Genomic DNA, 16108 nt, shown 5'->3' on the forward strand with positions numbered 1-16108 from the left:
TGAGGTCCCAGAAGAATTTGGCGGGACAGCCCTGGGTGCGTGGGTGTGTGGCCAGGTGCCCTAAACACATTGACTCTGCCTCTCCTTCCACACAGGAGATGCTGAAGGACGAGGTGCGGACGCTCACTTACCGGAACTCCATGTACCACAACAAACATGTGTTCAAGGACAAAGTGGTGCTGGACGTGGGGAGCGGCACCGGGATCCTCTCCATGTTTGCTGCCAAGGCCGGGGCCAAGAAGGTGTTCGGGGTGAGCATGGCCTCTGCGGGGACACTGGCCCTTCCCGGTCCTTCTGGTCCTTCCCAGTTCCCGTCCTTGCTGGGGTCACACACACCCTCCAGGAGGCAGTCAGGCATGGCTCTCGGGAGGCAGGCAAGCTCCTTAGCTCCCTGTCACCTGGGCATTGCTCCTGGCCTTGCCTTGGAGCTGCTGACATGTATAGAAGACTTGACTTTTCTGAAACCATTTTGGGCTCATCATTGCCTTGGAGTCCTTAGTCCTATGTGGGCTTGAGAGGCAGGGTGGCCACACCTGTGAGCTCTGGTTGGAATCTCCGCTCTTCCACTCCCAATAGGTATGACCTGGACTATTCACATCTCTTCTGTACCTCGGTTTCCCCACCTGTAAAGTGGGCATAACTACAGTACCTTGCCCACAGGGTGACTATGAGGAGGGGATGAGTTTAATACACAAATCAAGTGCTTAGCACAGTGCTTGGTGCAAGTCAAATGCCCAGTCTTTATTAGTAGAGTTGGGAGGGGGCCCTCAGCACTAACAAGACAGTCTCCTTCCTCTGTTCTTTAAAGGCAAGATGATAGATTTCATCCTGCTCTTCTGGCTCCTGCAGCCTCTCCAGCTAGAGGTGGTGATGGGGGACCCACTGGGAGAGCTCCTGCAATGCAGCTGGGCGCAGCCCCAGGACAGGGGCTGCAAGGGTCCAGAACTGGGGAGAAACTGAGAAAGCAGAGCTCTGAGCTGCTGGCTGACATAGTGAGTCTAGGGCTGGAAAACAGGAATTCATCATGATCAAAACACAAGGCACGCTGCAGTTAAACACACAGCGTGTGCACAGGACGGCCCAATGCAGAGGCCGGCGGGAAGCTTTCAGTGGGGCTTCATTAGCTGGATCATCCTGCAGCTTGTCTCAAGACCCCGCCCCCTGCCAGGCTCCTGGTTGACTAGAGCCCCCCAAATCCCTCTGCACCCCACAACCCCCTGCCTGAACAACATCCCCCTCCATGCCTTCCTTAATGGCTCAGATGGTAAAGAAACTGCCTGCAATTCAGGAGACAAGGGTTGGATCCCTGGGTTGGGAAGATACCCTGGAGAAGGAAATGGCAAACCACTCCAGTATGCTTGCCTCGAGAATTCAATGGACAGAGGAGCCTGGCGGGCTACAGTCCATGGGGTTGCAAAGAGTCAGACACGACTGAGCAACTAACACTTTCACTTTACATGCCTGACTTGAAAGATACCCGGGTCCTGGTTGGAAGGGGTCTCAGGGTGGTCTCAAGGCCCCTCTGGTGTAGCCTTGACCAGCAGAGCCATGATGTACTTGCCGAGGTCCATGTAGAGGGTGCAGAGTCAGCCCGGCTGCACACAGTCAAGTCCTGCTGTCTCCACGGCACTGCCTCTCCCCACCTTCCAACCTTCCTTCCTTCATGAAGCCTCTTCCTCAAGATGGGGGCTTCTGGTCAAGGGACTGATTCCCTTCCAAGGTGCTCACAGAGCCTCAGGGCTTGATGTACATCCCCTGTGACTCCCTCCGTCCTCCCTTCAGGGGCTCTCTGAGGTCCCAGCTCAGCTCCAGAGTCAGACAGGAGCCCAGGGCAGAGCCAAGCAAGGCAGGGCAGCCATCATTCGCTTCCAAGTCAGGGGGCTTCAGCTGCAGGTTTGACAGCTGCCCCTCTGATTCCAGCACCTAGGAAACAGGTTTTCTACGGCCAGACTGGGGCTTGGTCTCCTGCTGTTCCCACAAGGTCAATGAATTCCTCAAGTATCTTAGCCCTTTGCTTAGGAGAGGCTTCCCCGGTGACTCAGACAGTAAAGAACCCGCCTGCAATGCAGGAGACCAGAATTTGATCCCCAGGTCAGGAAGATCCCCTGGAGGAGGAAATGGTAACCCACTCCAGTATCCTTGCCTAGGAAAATCCATGGACAGAGGAGCCTGGCAGGCTACAGTCCGTGGGGTCACAAAGAGTTAGATGCAACTGAGCAACTAACACTCTTACACTTTGCTTAGGAGATTTGGAGAGCCTGGCAAGACTAAGGCTTGCAAGAGTAAGAAGAATCAATTCTTTCAAAGGTGGAGATTGCAGAAGGAGTTAGAGTTAACACAGGTCTGCCCATGGGGCGGGGAAGGGTCTCAAGATGTCCTGAGTCCCTGACCTGCCCTTTTCTGATGGTCCCGGGAGGGCCAAGGAAGGAGAATGACAGCAGGGAGGCTCATCGTCGCTCTGGCTTCCCACCTCATCTACCTTCCCACCTCCTCAACCCCACCACCCCAAAGACAGTGGCCATGCCAGGGGAATGAGGCCTGGTCACTTCTACCAACTCAGAGGCCAAGCCCTCCACTGCAGGGCAAAAGCAGCCAGTTTAGTGGGAGAGCCACTGCCCTGTGCTTTGGAAGGGTTGCGGGTTAGGCTTCCATCTGCCACGAAGTAGCCGTGTGGCCTTGGGCAGGTCATCGCATCCCCAGGCCTCAGCACCCCTGTCTGTTCTACTGGCCCTAAATTGCATGCTGTGATTCTTCTAATGCCTGGCCCCTTTGCTCTGTATCCCTTCCAGATTGAATGCTCCAGTATTTCTGACTACTCAGAGAAGATCATTAAGGCCAACCACTTGGACAACAGTAAGACTCACCTCCGCCTGCTTTCCCGTGGAGGGAGGGGGCAAGGGGTTTGTACTTCCTTGTTCAGGTGGCAGAGACTGATGTAAGACCACTTGGCCTTGAAAAGGTGGATGCCAGCCACTGCCTTATTAGCAGGACTGTGCCCACAGGGCTCAGAGTTTCCCAGTCCCTGCCAGGCCACCAAGGGCATGTCTGCTCCAGCTCAGCCTGCGCTGAGCCCAGCCTGAGGCTAAAGCCTTCATTTCCAAGCCCTCTGCTTGGCCCCAGCTGTCCCTCCTCCTCCCGTTCCCTCTCAATGCCTCCAGCCCTATGTCCACTGAGCAACATCCCAGTAGACCCCACGCTCTGTATTTGGAGAAACGTTGTCTTCTCATGCCCACAGGCCCCGCTGCTGATGAACTATCTTGGCAAGTAGCTTGCCCCTGGGAGTGGGACCTTCTTACAGCTAGAGTCTGAGCACAAGAGGAGCTGTGTTTCCTTCCCTTCCTCTCCTCACTCCTTTCCCAGGCGTTTGTGATCTCCTTGGCCCCTCCCTCTGGGACTCATCTTGAACATGCTCACCCTCATGAGGGCCCCTAATCAGGAATAACTCCTGTATCTCCCATCACTCAGTATTCTTGCCTGGAGAATCTCCGTGAACAAAGGAGCCTGGTGGGCTACAGTCCATGAAGTCGCAAAGAGTCAGACACGATTGGAGCGACTTAGTGCGCGTGCACACACTGGGTCAGTTTCCTGTGTGTGGTCACCACCTCCTGCTCTCCCACCTGCCATGCAGTGCTGGGTTCCCACTCCTGGCTGGAAGGCCCCCGAATGGGCCCGGATCTCTGGGCTCAGGCTTGGGTGGGCGGAGCTTGGCTGCCTCTGCTGACCGTGCCCTTCCAAGGGTGACCCCTTGCTCATCACGTGGCCTCAGACCCTATCTGGCCTGTCTTCTGCTGGTGGCATCTTCTCAGCCCACCTCGTGGCTCCAGGAGAGAATCATTCCCTGCTCTGTATTTCGATGGCTCACATTTGATTCTGTGCTACGGAGGCAAAGACCTGGGAGGGACAAACAGTTGTCCCCAGGTGGATGGCCACCCCCATGGCCCATGCTTGTCCTCTTCACACAGGCCCGGGGGGGAGGTCTTTTCAAGGCAAAGCATGCTCTGCCTTGGCATGTATACTAGAAAGAGGACAGCTTGGCTTCCATGGAAATGCTTCTGAAACGTGGCAACAGCCAATTGTGTGGGTCTCGGGAGCGTAGGTGTAGAGACATAAATAACAACCCAGGACATAAAATACCTGCTACCCAGAATCAATCAATCTCCCTCCCTCTCCACCTCCGTACGGCTCCCCGGATGGGTTTGTTCCCAGGCAGACGCGCACCTCCACACGGCCACCTGCAGGCGTGAGTGTGGCCTTCACGTGGTTCCTGCCACCCGCGTGGCCCACACACGTGCTCAGATCAGGGTGTCATCTTGGACATCAGGGCTGACAGCCGCCAATTCCTCTCTTTGCCTGCCCAGGAGACCCATAGTTCTAGAAGACAAATGCTAATCCATTGACTTTTCAGAAAACTAAAGGGAATAGTTGGGCCTTTCTTTCTCTTCTTCTGCCCTGGAGCATCCGTGAAGCCTGAGCAGAGTGTGAGGCACAGAGAGGCAGCAGGAAGGGCTTCATCAGGTGGCTCTCCTTCTGAGCCCTGGCTCCTGGTGCAGGAGACGCCGCCACACTCAACTCACAGGATTACGGAGGGATTAGAGAGAATACACGCGAAGGGCCTGTACAGCAAGCCTTAACTGTAGATCTTTCTGGCTTTACGTTCTGCACTTTGCTCATTCCTGGTCACGCATCCCAAGCCTTTTGTAGACGATGCTTGAATTCTCTGCCCTGTAGCATCCCTCCATGCTTGTGGCCATCCAGTCCTGGGATGATTCCCCTGATGAGGGTCCCACCAGCAGCCACCTGGGGCTGTGATGGTTTGAAGAACTTCCTTCCGCTGGAGTCTGCCTCTCTGCAGCCTGACCACAATGCTCTGGGTCATCACTTTGGGACCGCACAGAGTAAGGGGGCTCCCCTTCACCTGGCAGCCCTACTCCCACAGATGCAGGGACACACGTTCCTTCACCCGTGGCTTTGGTTTCAGCCCCGTTCTCCTCTGGCCATGCGCCAGCATCCCTCTCACCCTGGCAGAGGACGCTCTGGCTCCCTTAGCAGCTGTGCTGACCTCAGGCCACACTGGCGCTCAGCTGGCATCAGCCATGATCTGCAATCTACCCACATGTGGCTGCCTAGCAGCAACTCCTCACCTCTGTCCAGTCTGTGGATACTTTGAATCCAAACTGAGAATCCCACCTTATCTACATATCAAGTCTCATGTTGTTAGGTTTGGCTCTTCCTTACAATCTACTGGGCTTCCCTCGTGGCTCAGCTGGTAAAGAATCTGCCTGCAATGCAGGTACCTGGGTTCAATCCCTGGGTTGGGAAGATCTTTTGGAGAAGGGAAAGGCTACCCACTCCAGTGTTCTGGCCTGGAGAATTCCATGGACTGTATAGGCCATGAGGTCACAAAGAGTCAGACACAACTGAGCGACTTTCACTTTGGCACTTTCACTATAATCTACTCGGAGTCCCCAGGCAGAGACTGGGGCTTCCCTGGTGGCTCAGTAGTAAAGAACATGCTTGCCAATGCAGGAGACACAAGAGGTGTGGGTTCAGTCCCTGGGTAGGGAAGATCCCTTGGGGGAGGAAATGGCAACCCACTCCAGTATTCTTGCCTGGGAAATCCCATGGACAGGGTAGCTTGACAAGCTACAGTCCATGGGGTTGCAAAGAGTCCAACAGGACTGAGCACGCACCGAGGAGTCCCCAGAGCCTTGCTATTTGGGGATCACTGTTCCCTGTGAGGCGCCGTCTACATAGGGAGGAGCTGGGGTGGAGGCAGGTCTAATCCAGTTCAGCTCTGAGCCAGCACCTTTGAATACAGTCAGGGAACAGCTGTGAATTTGCACAATAATTGGTCAGCTTCCACTCCAGAGAGGCTGTGGAGAAGGTGCCTTGCCTGGTCCTCACGTGGGGCCTGGCATGGTGGTTGAGAACTCCGGCAGGTTCACACTCAGTTCCAAAAGATCAGCTTGTGATCTTGGGCACCTGACCTTCTGTGCCTCCGTTTCCTGCTCTGGGAAATGGGAATGACAATGGAACAGACCACAGAGGGTTTCACAGAGCTACCATACTTTCAGTGAATTTGCAGAATGGATGCAGGGCATGTGGTGGCTTGAAATTGGCCTCAGTGGGAGTATTTATGTGGAGAAACAGGCAGATGCTGCAAGTCAGGGTATCCTTCCTGGAGAAGTCCCTGTTAAGTGTCTCCCAGCACAGCTCTCTGTAAAGCACAACAGTGTACCTGGGCCGTTAGCAGCCAATACATGTTAGCTATTGTTATGATTATTTCATTCATTAACTTGACTAATAGGCTGGTCCAAAGAAGGGATGAGTTTAATCAGATATAATCGCTGTTAATGAACCTGTAGTGGCTCTTGGCAATGGCTGCTTCCCTCAGAGGCAGCCCATGAATAATCCCAGGACTGGGTTCGTGCACCCACCCCTGGGGGAGGGATGTCACCCACAGTCCAGGCCCCAGGCCAGATGCAGGGGAGCTGGGGAGAAGAGCACAGATGAGGTCTGTGCTCTCATGATGCTTACAGTCTCAGGGAGGGCACAGACTCCAAAGCAAGTGGACACACAGCATCCCAATAGAATCGCAAATGGTGACTGTGCTCTGGAGGACAGGATGGAGCAGTTGAGAAAGCTGGGGTCCGCTTTGGATGGGGTGGCCGCCCAGGCGTGTCTGACTCTGCTCATACCGTGGACAAGCGCTTCTCTCCCAGCCCTGCTGCCCGTGACATCACGGCTGAGCCAGAGCAGGGCAAGGGTGGGCGTGTCTACACCACAGGCAGTGGTGGGTAATCAGGTCGTGATCCTGTCCGTGCGCAGATGCAGGACGGGGGTCTCAAGTGGCTTTTACCAGGTTGAACAGCAGGCCTGGACTTTTCTTCAACTTTTGATTTGTATCAGTGTGTTTGTGCTCAGTTGTGTCTGACTTTGCGACCCCGTGGACTGTAGCTCGCCAGGCTCCTCAGTCCGTGAATTCTCCAGGCAAGAATACTGGAGTGGGTTGCCATTTCCTTCTCCAGGGGATCTTCCTAGCTCAGGGATCGAACCCATGACTTCTGCATTGGCAGGCAGATTCTTTATGACTCTGCCATCTGGGAAGCCTTATTTTATATTGAGAGTGAAAGTGTTCGTCGCTCAGTTGTGTCTGACTCTGCAACCCCATGGACTGTAGCCCACCAGGCTCCTCTGTCCATGGGATTCTCCAGGCACGAATACTGGAGTGGATTGCCATTTCCTTCTCCAGGGGATTTTCCCAACCCAGGCATCGAACCTGGGTCTCCCGCATTCCAGGCACGTTTTTAACCAACTGAGCCACCAGGGAATCAAATTGACAATGTTGTGATGGTTTCAGCAGAGCGACTCAGCTGTACATATATGTTCTCCCCCAAACTCCCCTCCCATCCAGGCTCAGGCCTAGATTCTGGCACCCTCTTTTGATATTCTGGGGGAATTCCTGGTGGCAGAGTGGTAAAGAATCTGCCTGCCAATGCAGAAGATGCAGGTTCGATCCCTGAGCCAAGAAGATGCCCTCAAGAAGGAAATGGCAACCTGCTCCAATATTCTTGCCTGGGGAATCCCAGGGACAGATTAGCCTGGTGGGCCACAGTCCAGGGGGTTGCAGAGTCTGAACACGACTGAACACACACAGGTCACTGTTTAGTTTCCCCAGAAAAGCTCAGGCACCGGGTGGTCTTTCAGAGGATGGTGAAGGATGAGTTTCCTTCTAGAGGAAAGTTCTGATGGAACCAGCCCACTGTCCATTGCACAGCAGCACCTAGGAGAGCTTTTGCTGGGATCTTTACAGCAATGAATGCAAAACAAGCCCCCAAATGAGGTGTACATCTGTCTTGAATGATCAAAAACTCAACTGAGAAGTTTCTTCTGCCGTAGAGGGAGGGGCAGGTCTGGGAAGGGACTCAGGGGCAGAGGATGTTTACAGCAGGGGCTTTGCCTAAATTCTATCCACCTTACGTCTCAGTCATCCGGTCACCAAGGAAACAATGTCAGTGTTTGCCTTCTCTAGAGCCCCGATTGCGAGCTTGCCCTTCACCTGTCATTTCATTTCATCAGTACAGCCTCTCGTCAAGTAGATGTCACTTCTCCTGATTGTTCTCTGGATAACTGGAGTTCAGTCAAGTAACTTGCAGAAAGTCGTACAGCTAATCATGAGAAGACCCAGCACTTTAAGCCAGTTTTCTTGAGTGCAAAGCCCATTCTTTCTTATCAAAACACCAAGTCCTCTCCTCTCCAACACTAGCTAGGCATCCTTGGGGCTGAGCCTGGGCTGTGAACAGATGCAGTGGCGGCAGTCTCTCAGCCCCCTGTGGGTTTGAGTTGTCATGGTAGCCTGACATGGGGGATGGGGGCCCTGGTAAGGGTATGGGCTCTGTTTCCATGGTGACCATTGAACCCCTCTAAGCCTCACTTTCCTTAAAAATGAGAATAAGAATGCTGTGTCTGCTTCAAGGGCTTGTTGGGACATAGTGTCCATCCTGGGCTTAGCACAGCATGGGCCCTTAGTCGTCGTTCAGTTGCTCAGTTGTGTCTTTGTGACCCCATGGACTGCTGCATGCCACGCTTCCCTGTCCTTCACCATCTCCAGGAGCTTGATGAAACCCATGTCCATTGAGTCAGTGATGCCATCCAACCATCTCAACCTCTGTTGCCCCCTCCTCCTCCTTCCCTCAATCTTTCCCAGTACTGGGGTCTTTTCCAATGAGTTGCCTCTTCATATCAGGTGGCCAAAGTATTGAAGCTTCAGCTTCAGCATCAGTCCTTCCAATGACTTTTCAGGGTTGATTTCCTTTAGGATGGACTGGTTTGATCTTAACTGCCCAACACACTTCAGGAGGAATCACACAAGGAGTCTTCAGTCCTCAGTATAAACTGGCATGGTGAAGGGAGAGAAGAATCAGAACCGCGATGACCCCTGTAGATTGATCACGTCCTGATGTGGGGTGCTTCCCAGCCTGGGTCCCTGCAAAGTGCGGCCGTGGGGTTCTTATTTTGCAGTCATCACCATATTCAAGGGGAAGGTGGAGGAGGTGGAGCTGCCCGTGGAGAAGGTGGACATTATCATAAGCGAGTGGATGGGCTACTGCCTGTTCTACGAGTCGATGCTCGCCACCGTCATCTTCGCCAGGGACAAGTGGCTGGTGAGCCTGCTGCATGCCATCCTCTGGTTGCCCCGTCGGCTGCCTGGCTGTTCAGCCCCCGCCTGTAGCCGAGGGAGACTGCGAGGACTTCAGAGAGGACCTGGGCTACAGGGTCACCGCTCCCAAACCCCTCTCTTTAAACTAGATCTGCTTCTGGGGGACAGAATGAGCATTCGTAGGTCTAACCTTGGCCTCTTTTGCTATAATAGAGACCCATTGTTTGCTGTCCAAAGTCTATGCTGGTCAGCAAGTACTAAGGGTTTGCACGGCTGTCAGTAAGCCAGTGTGCTTTTGACCTTAGCTTCTCCAGAATGAGAAGTCAAAACATCTTCCACCACCCTCACTGGACACATCTCTGCCCATCCACATTTATCCTATGGACCCCACTTCGACCCCTTGGGTTTTTCCTGGTACCAAAATCGACACTGAGCCTCCCCACCCAGCCCTCCCCCCGGCCGAGGTGACAGTCTGCTGCATGAGGAATGCTGGCGAGGGGGTGCCTGTCTGGTGACTCTATGTGCAGTTCAAAAATGTATGTCTTTGTCAGGTGAATAGATTACGAGACCCATTTCCCCACAATTCATCAACAGAAACCTGGAGGGCTTATGTTTCCAGACCGGGCGGCTTTGTACGTGGTAGCAATTGAGGACAGACAGTACAAGGACTTCAAAATCCACTGTAAGTCACCCTTTCATTCTCTGCTGGGCTTTTAGGGGGGCTTTGCGGGGGCGGGAAGCACTTCAGAGGGCTGGGCGTGAGTGGTCAGTCTCGCAGACACAGCTGCTGTGCCTCTGAGGAGTTTATACCTGTGACCTTTTCTGGATTCTTCTCTCTGGATGTTTTCCTCTGGTCCCAAGGGTGGGGTTTCTACAGAGAGGAAATAAGAATGTGGCTGGTGGGAGGTTCAGTGGGGAGAGAATGAATGCAGTGTGGATGGAAAGTGAATGAAGCAGCAGAAGCTGAGGTTTTTTTGCAGAGCCGGCAGGTGGCTGAAAGCTACTAAAGGTCATTTCTCCCTAACATCCACATAAGGACAGGGAGGGTCTCCAGCCAGGCCAGGTGTTTGAACTCTGCCTTTGTATGCCTGAAATCTGTCAGCATAGCATTGGTTGTCCTTCATATAAGTAAGATACAGAGGGAGATGAAGGCTGAGCACAGGGCTGGGGGAGCGCTGAGCTGGGGGTGGGGGCTCATCCGAATCTGTGCTCTTTGTGCTTAATCAGTTGAAAAGGTGCTCTCTTAGAAAAAATGTCCCCCACCCCTGCACAACTCTCCAACATTTTATCTGATCCCCAAAGAGTTGTTTGATTCTATTTCATTTAAAGAGTGACCATTCTCAAGGGATACAAGCCTGGTCCTCCATGTGTTTAAATGGATTATGCTTCTATAAGGTTTAGAAGGACAGGGAAGCCTGGCGTGCTGCAGTCCAAGTGGTCACAAAGAGTCAGACATGATTTAGCATCTGAACACACACACAAGGTTTAGAGACAGACTTGTGTCCTTAGCCAGAACTAACTAAAGCGACAAAGTGCGAAGACCACCTCCCCACCTCCACACACACAAGTGAGTATGCACACGATCCAGCCCTCCCCCCAACCCCCGCACACATACAAGTGAGCACAACCCCAAGCGTGAGCAGAAACTCCAAACAGTCCAACAGTCTCTGCAGATTTGGGTTCCTGCCAGCGCAGTGCTAAACACCCCTCGTCTAGACTCCCTGTGACAGAGAAGCTCCCAGATTGAACAGACTGGCTTCCGGCCCCCAGAGGCTAGGACTCCAGAGTCCAACAAAGTCTGGTCGTTGTCTGTGCTGCTGGGCTGTGCCTCGGAGTACATGCGTCCACCTGTGTCCTCACCTTTCTGGAAATATAAACTCAGAGCATGTTCAGAGCCAGGTCAGGACAAGACAGAAATGGGACATTTGTCTGAGCCCTCCCGCCCATCTGGCGTCATTTCTAACGTTCAACGAGCAATGAGAGGTAGGAGGTTAGATGATAAAGCTTTGAAGGTGGCCAGCTCTGGCTTTGCATCCTCTGGGTGACCGTGAACGAGTCACCTAACATCTCCGAGCCTCGGTCTGAGATAAAACTCCCCCAGCCTATAGACGTGTCAGGAGGATGAAGTGAGACGATGTATATAAGGGGCGTGACAGTTGTTGATGCCGCACGTGGCAGCCTGGATCTGGTCCCCAATTGTGTCATTAAGCTCCTTCCTGCCTGTGGCCCTGGCCCTGAGCCTGACTGCCGAGCTCGCTGGCCTCCAGAGGCTCAGAATCTAGGCCAGATGCGCTCTCGTGATAGGTTTCAGAAACAGCTGAAAGGCAAATGTTGATCAAATGCATGAATAAATAGGACATATTTTGCCCTGGAGCTGTGTGGTTACGCTGCCTTTGGAGTTTTTGCTGTAACAGTATAAATTGTGTTTGGAGGAGAACCTACAGGCACATTCTTTGTTCTCTCATGCTCTAAACTGATTGAACTCCGACCCTCGGCTAGGCGCTTTAAGGAACTTCCTCGTAGTTTAAACGCAAACAGATCTCACCCTCCTCCTTGTCTGGATCCTGATCGGGACCTTGACCTCACGCACCTTGCCATGAGGACTGGATCAGCCCTGACAGGCCCTGGTGCACTGGCTCCTACTCAGGTGCCAGCCCAGGACCCTCGGAGACCATGGGATTGAGTCTCCTCCTGCTTATTGCAATTTTCATACCATCTGAAAAAGAAAAAAAAAAAACAAAACTGAAAGGTAGCCCCGTTTTTTTTCTTGTGGAATCTCTCCAGTCTGTCAACAGTATTCCCCGCAAACTCAAAATCAAATGCACCTTTACATTTTATTTAACATAGTTTCCAAGTTTTCTATTTAAACATGTCTTTTTGAAAATGACCTGTTTCTGTTTTTAGGAAAGGAAGCAAGCGCATTTAGAAATCTGTTTTAAATAAACAGAGATTTTGGTTACTCAGAGTTCTAAATCCAAAGTGAAAGCATAAAGGTTGCTGGTTGCTAAGGGAACAATTGTAAGCAAATTTCTGATGGCTCAAGAACCGGCTAAAAAAGAAAAATCTTAAATAGGGCAGGAGAAGGAGTTGTGCCCAAATCCCTTTCAGAAAGAAAATTGTTGGGAAAATAGTTTGTCCCCTCCCCGCTCCCTCCTTGCCCTTCTCCTCCCCTCTTTTCTCCACCACACGCAACATGGGAACACAAAAACATGAGTGAACTCAGCAGTTGCCCTCAGTTTGCTCACACACACACACACACACACACACAGATCACTGGCGTGTACCAGGCTCACAACGCACAGCTTGTTGAGTGAATGAACGAGAAAATGAATGAAGGAATAGAAGTAAGCCAGCAAAGGAATGTACAAAGTGGTGGTGGTGAGAGCAGCAGCAGCGGTGCTGTCGACTTAAAACAAAGGCATAATGTGAGAGCTATGAGTCAAGTTTTATTTGGGCCAATATGAGGGCTGCAGCCTGGGAGACAGCACCTCTGGCGGCTCTGAGAAACTGCTCCAAAGACGTCGGGGGAAGAACAGTATATATGTGATTTTGGTAAAGAGGAAGTACATGTGGTCAGGCACGTTTATTTTTTTAGAAAGTTTCTGCTGGTCTTGTGAAGCTTCTGCTAGTCACGAGAAACGGTCGTCACAATGAAGGACGTTAGTGTTTTTCTACATATAAGGAGGTACTAGAATTGGGCTCATAAAATCAACTCCTGAGAACATCTATCTGAAGACCTGTCCTGCTAGCTTTCTGGAGCACAGAGTGCCTCGTTTCTGCTCTCCACTCTGGACTTCTTCAGGGGGTGTTGGAGGGCAGCCGCCGCAGCAGCACGTGATTTAATCCTTGTAGAGGTAGATGGCAAGCACCCATGGCAAGTGCCAATATGTGGTTGGCAGTGATTTAGTCGCTAAGTCATGTTCGACTCTTGTGACCCCATGGACTGTAGCCCACCAGGCTCCTCTGTCCTTGGGATTTCCCAGCAAGAATACTGGAATGGGTTGCCATTTCCTCCTCCAGGGGGTCTTCCCAACCCAGGGATTGAACCAGGGTCTCCTGTATTGCAGGAAGATTCTTTACCAGTGATCCAGTGAGGGTTCCCAGACAGAGGTGCAATCATTAATTTTTTTTTAACTCTGAAGATTTCTAGAATCTCAAAATTGGAAGGAAATTGGGTAGATATTCCATGTGATTTTCTTACCCAGTAGTTGACTCTAAAACATGCTGAGGGTCAGAGGATGGGCACTGGCTTCCTGGCTGATGAGAAGATGACAAGGGACCTCTTGCATAGAGATGGTGGTGCCTGTAGCTGGAGGCTTGGCGGGCAGGATCTCTTGGAGGGTTCAGGTGCTCTCCATGAGTTTCTCCACCACCCTGACATCCAGAGCTCTATTGCCTGGCTCTAGCCTATTTTACACAAGGAGTTGACTTTGATCTGAGAGCCTAAAATATATTAAACTATTATACACACCTTCCTTTCTATCTGGAGGAAGTTGTCAGTGGTGCCTGGTGCCACCTGCTCTGTTTTTCCCCGAGGCACCCCCACTAGTTTCTCTAGCAGAGAAACTCAAATTACCGGGGCCAGGACAGGGATGGGGGATGTAGCTACCAATCTCTCCACTGAGCTTGTTTTCCAGTACTTCATATTCCTGTCTTTGTTTTCAGGTTAGTATTTCCTCTAATATATATCCATTCTGTGCGTAAGCTCATTGGAAGAGTTCTACATCTTTGATATTGTGATCTTTTTCATTTCCAGCATTTCCATCTCACTGATAAAATTCTGCATCTGTTCATGCATGTTTTTTCTGCATTAGATTCTTTAAAATATTTATTAAAGTATTTGAACCTCCTTGTTACATTTTCCCAATACCTGAGCTCTGAGTCTGGTTCTATTGACTATTTTTCCTTTTGGTAATGGGTCATATTTTTCTTCCTTTTCCATGTGTCTTGTAATTTTTGATTAATGCTGGACATTGTGAGTAGTGCTGGACAGTAGAGACAGATAAATAATTTATGCCCAGAGAAGAGCATGCCTCTTCCTCTACCAGCCCATTCAAGTGGGGATTCTAGTCCACCTAGTCTGGACTAGCTGGTAGGTCTGGACTTGGTTGCTGTTTCGGTTACATTCAGAGCACCATGGTGTGGTCCTTTTCAAGAGTTTGTTTCAATCCATAAACTAAATTTCACAGGTCTTTTGTTATTATTTTTGAATCCCTAGAAAGTTAGCTAACCCTTTCCTGGTGGTTGATGACCCTCACTCCATATTCACTCATTTACTAGATAAGACAATTGCAACAAAAAATTAATATGCTTGATGTGCATCCTCACCCATGCCTGCTGCACGCATGGTGGAGAAGCTAGTGGGAAATGCATGGTCAGTGGGAAGGAGAGGAAAAAACCCTTATGTCCTAGATAATCTCTCACTGAATAACTGGAGGTAGGGCCATCTGGCCGGGAAGATCAGACATAAATTAACCAGGTGTTGTGAAGCAGTGCAGGCATTGAATGTTTGGGAATAAATTCATTAAATTTAATTCATTCATTTAAAAAAAACCCAACATTATCGGTGGACCTGTACTGTGCCAGATGCTCTGTTGCAGGTGCTGAGGATACAGAGGAGAGGGGTTCCACAGGTGGGAGTGGTTGGAGATGTCACAGTGGCCATTTGAAGCTTTAAGTCCATTTGAAAATTGGACTGCAAGGGACTTCATAGATCGTGGAGCCCAAGGATTACCAACTGGTTGGAACTGCCTATGTTGACTTGGAAATCCCATCTCCCTGGGGCCCAAATCTGAAGATTCTGATTCAGTAGGTCTGGTTATGGTCCAGGAATCTGTATTCTAAGAAGTGTCCCAGATGATTCTGGAACACAGAACCAGTGGACCAAACTCCTCACTTTACAAACAATTCGGAAAGAAGGGGGCCAAGCTGCCAGGGTCACAAGCTTGGTTGATGGCAAAGCCAGAGCTCAACCACGTAACTACAGTAACTATCACATCTCAAGGGCTTTCTCTGTGCCAGACCCTGTTGTGAACCTTATATATATCATCACATGTGATCCTCATAACAACCCTATAGAGCAACTATCATCATCATCATCTCCGTTTTTAAAAACTTGTTATTTTATGTTGGAGATAACAATGGGGCGATGGCTCCAGGTGTGCAGTAGGGGCACTCAGCCGTACATATACATGTATCCATTTCCCCCAAACCCCCTTCCCATCCAGGCCGCCGCATATCATTGAACAGTGTTTCCTGTGCTGTACTGGTGATCCATTCTAAATATAGCAATGCACTCATTGGAAAAGACTCTGATGCTGGGAGGGATTGGGGGCAGGAGGAGAAGGGGATGACAGAGGATGAGATGGCTGGATGGCATCACTGACTCGATGGACGTGAGTCTCAGTGAACTCCGGGAGTTGGTGATGGACAGGGAGGCCTGGTGTGCTGCGATTCATGGGGTCTCAAAGAGTCGGACACGACTGAGCGACTGATCTGATCTGATCTGATCTGATATATGTCCATCCCCAAATCCCTTAATTATCCCTTCTCCCAATCCTCCCCCCCGCACCACCGCATCCCCCGGTAACTGTAAGTTCATCGTCTCTATTTTAAAGAAGAAACCAGCTGTTCAAGAGGTTAAACTCTTGCCTAAATTTGCACAGCAAATAAACAGAGCCAAGATTTGAAGCCCAAACCCAGGATTTTAACCATTTCACATGGACTCTCAGATACACTTTCACAGAGCCTTAACTTAAAGCAGGGCGGAGGGTAAGAGCAGATGTGTAGCGGTAGGTGTCTTGAGAAAGGGTTTTAAAAAAAGTGTGTGTGGGTGTGCATGTTTTACCTGGGTAAGCATGGACAACTCTTTCCAGATTCTAGCAGGGGATCTTCTCTGGAGCTGTCGACACACTTCCCCAAACGTTGAGTGTTAGTTGCTCAATTGTG

The 16108-nt window shown here is 51.0% G+C and overlaps 1 protein-coding gene across 4 annotated transcripts in view; it reads left to right on the plus strand.

The window, feature by feature from the left end:
- Nucleotides 1-16108, plus strand: part of PRMT8 (protein arginine methyltransferase 8) — a 71158-nt gene that overhangs the window by 38182 nt on the left and 16868 nt on the right. For all 4 annotated transcript variants that reach the window (XM_027541048.1, XM_027541047.1, XM_027541049.1 and 1 more), the window contains 4 exons: nt 96-251; nt 2790-2853; nt 9022-9164; nt 9755-9842. In XM_027541048.1, coding sequence (XP_027396849.1) covers nt 96-251; nt 2790-2853; nt 9022-9164; nt 9755-9842 — 451 coding nt within the window. The remainder of the gene's footprint in view (nt 1-95; nt 252-2789; nt 2854-9021; nt 9165-9754; nt 9843-16108) is intronic.

This window comes from Bos indicus x Bos taurus, chromosome 5 (genome assembly GCF_003369695.1).
Source record: "Bos indicus x Bos taurus breed Angus x Brahman F1 hybrid chromosome 5, Bos_hybrid_MaternalHap_v2.0, whole genome shotgun sequence".
Taxonomy (NCBI): domain Eukaryota; kingdom Metazoa; phylum Chordata; class Mammalia; order Artiodactyla; family Bovidae; genus Bos; species Bos indicus x Bos taurus.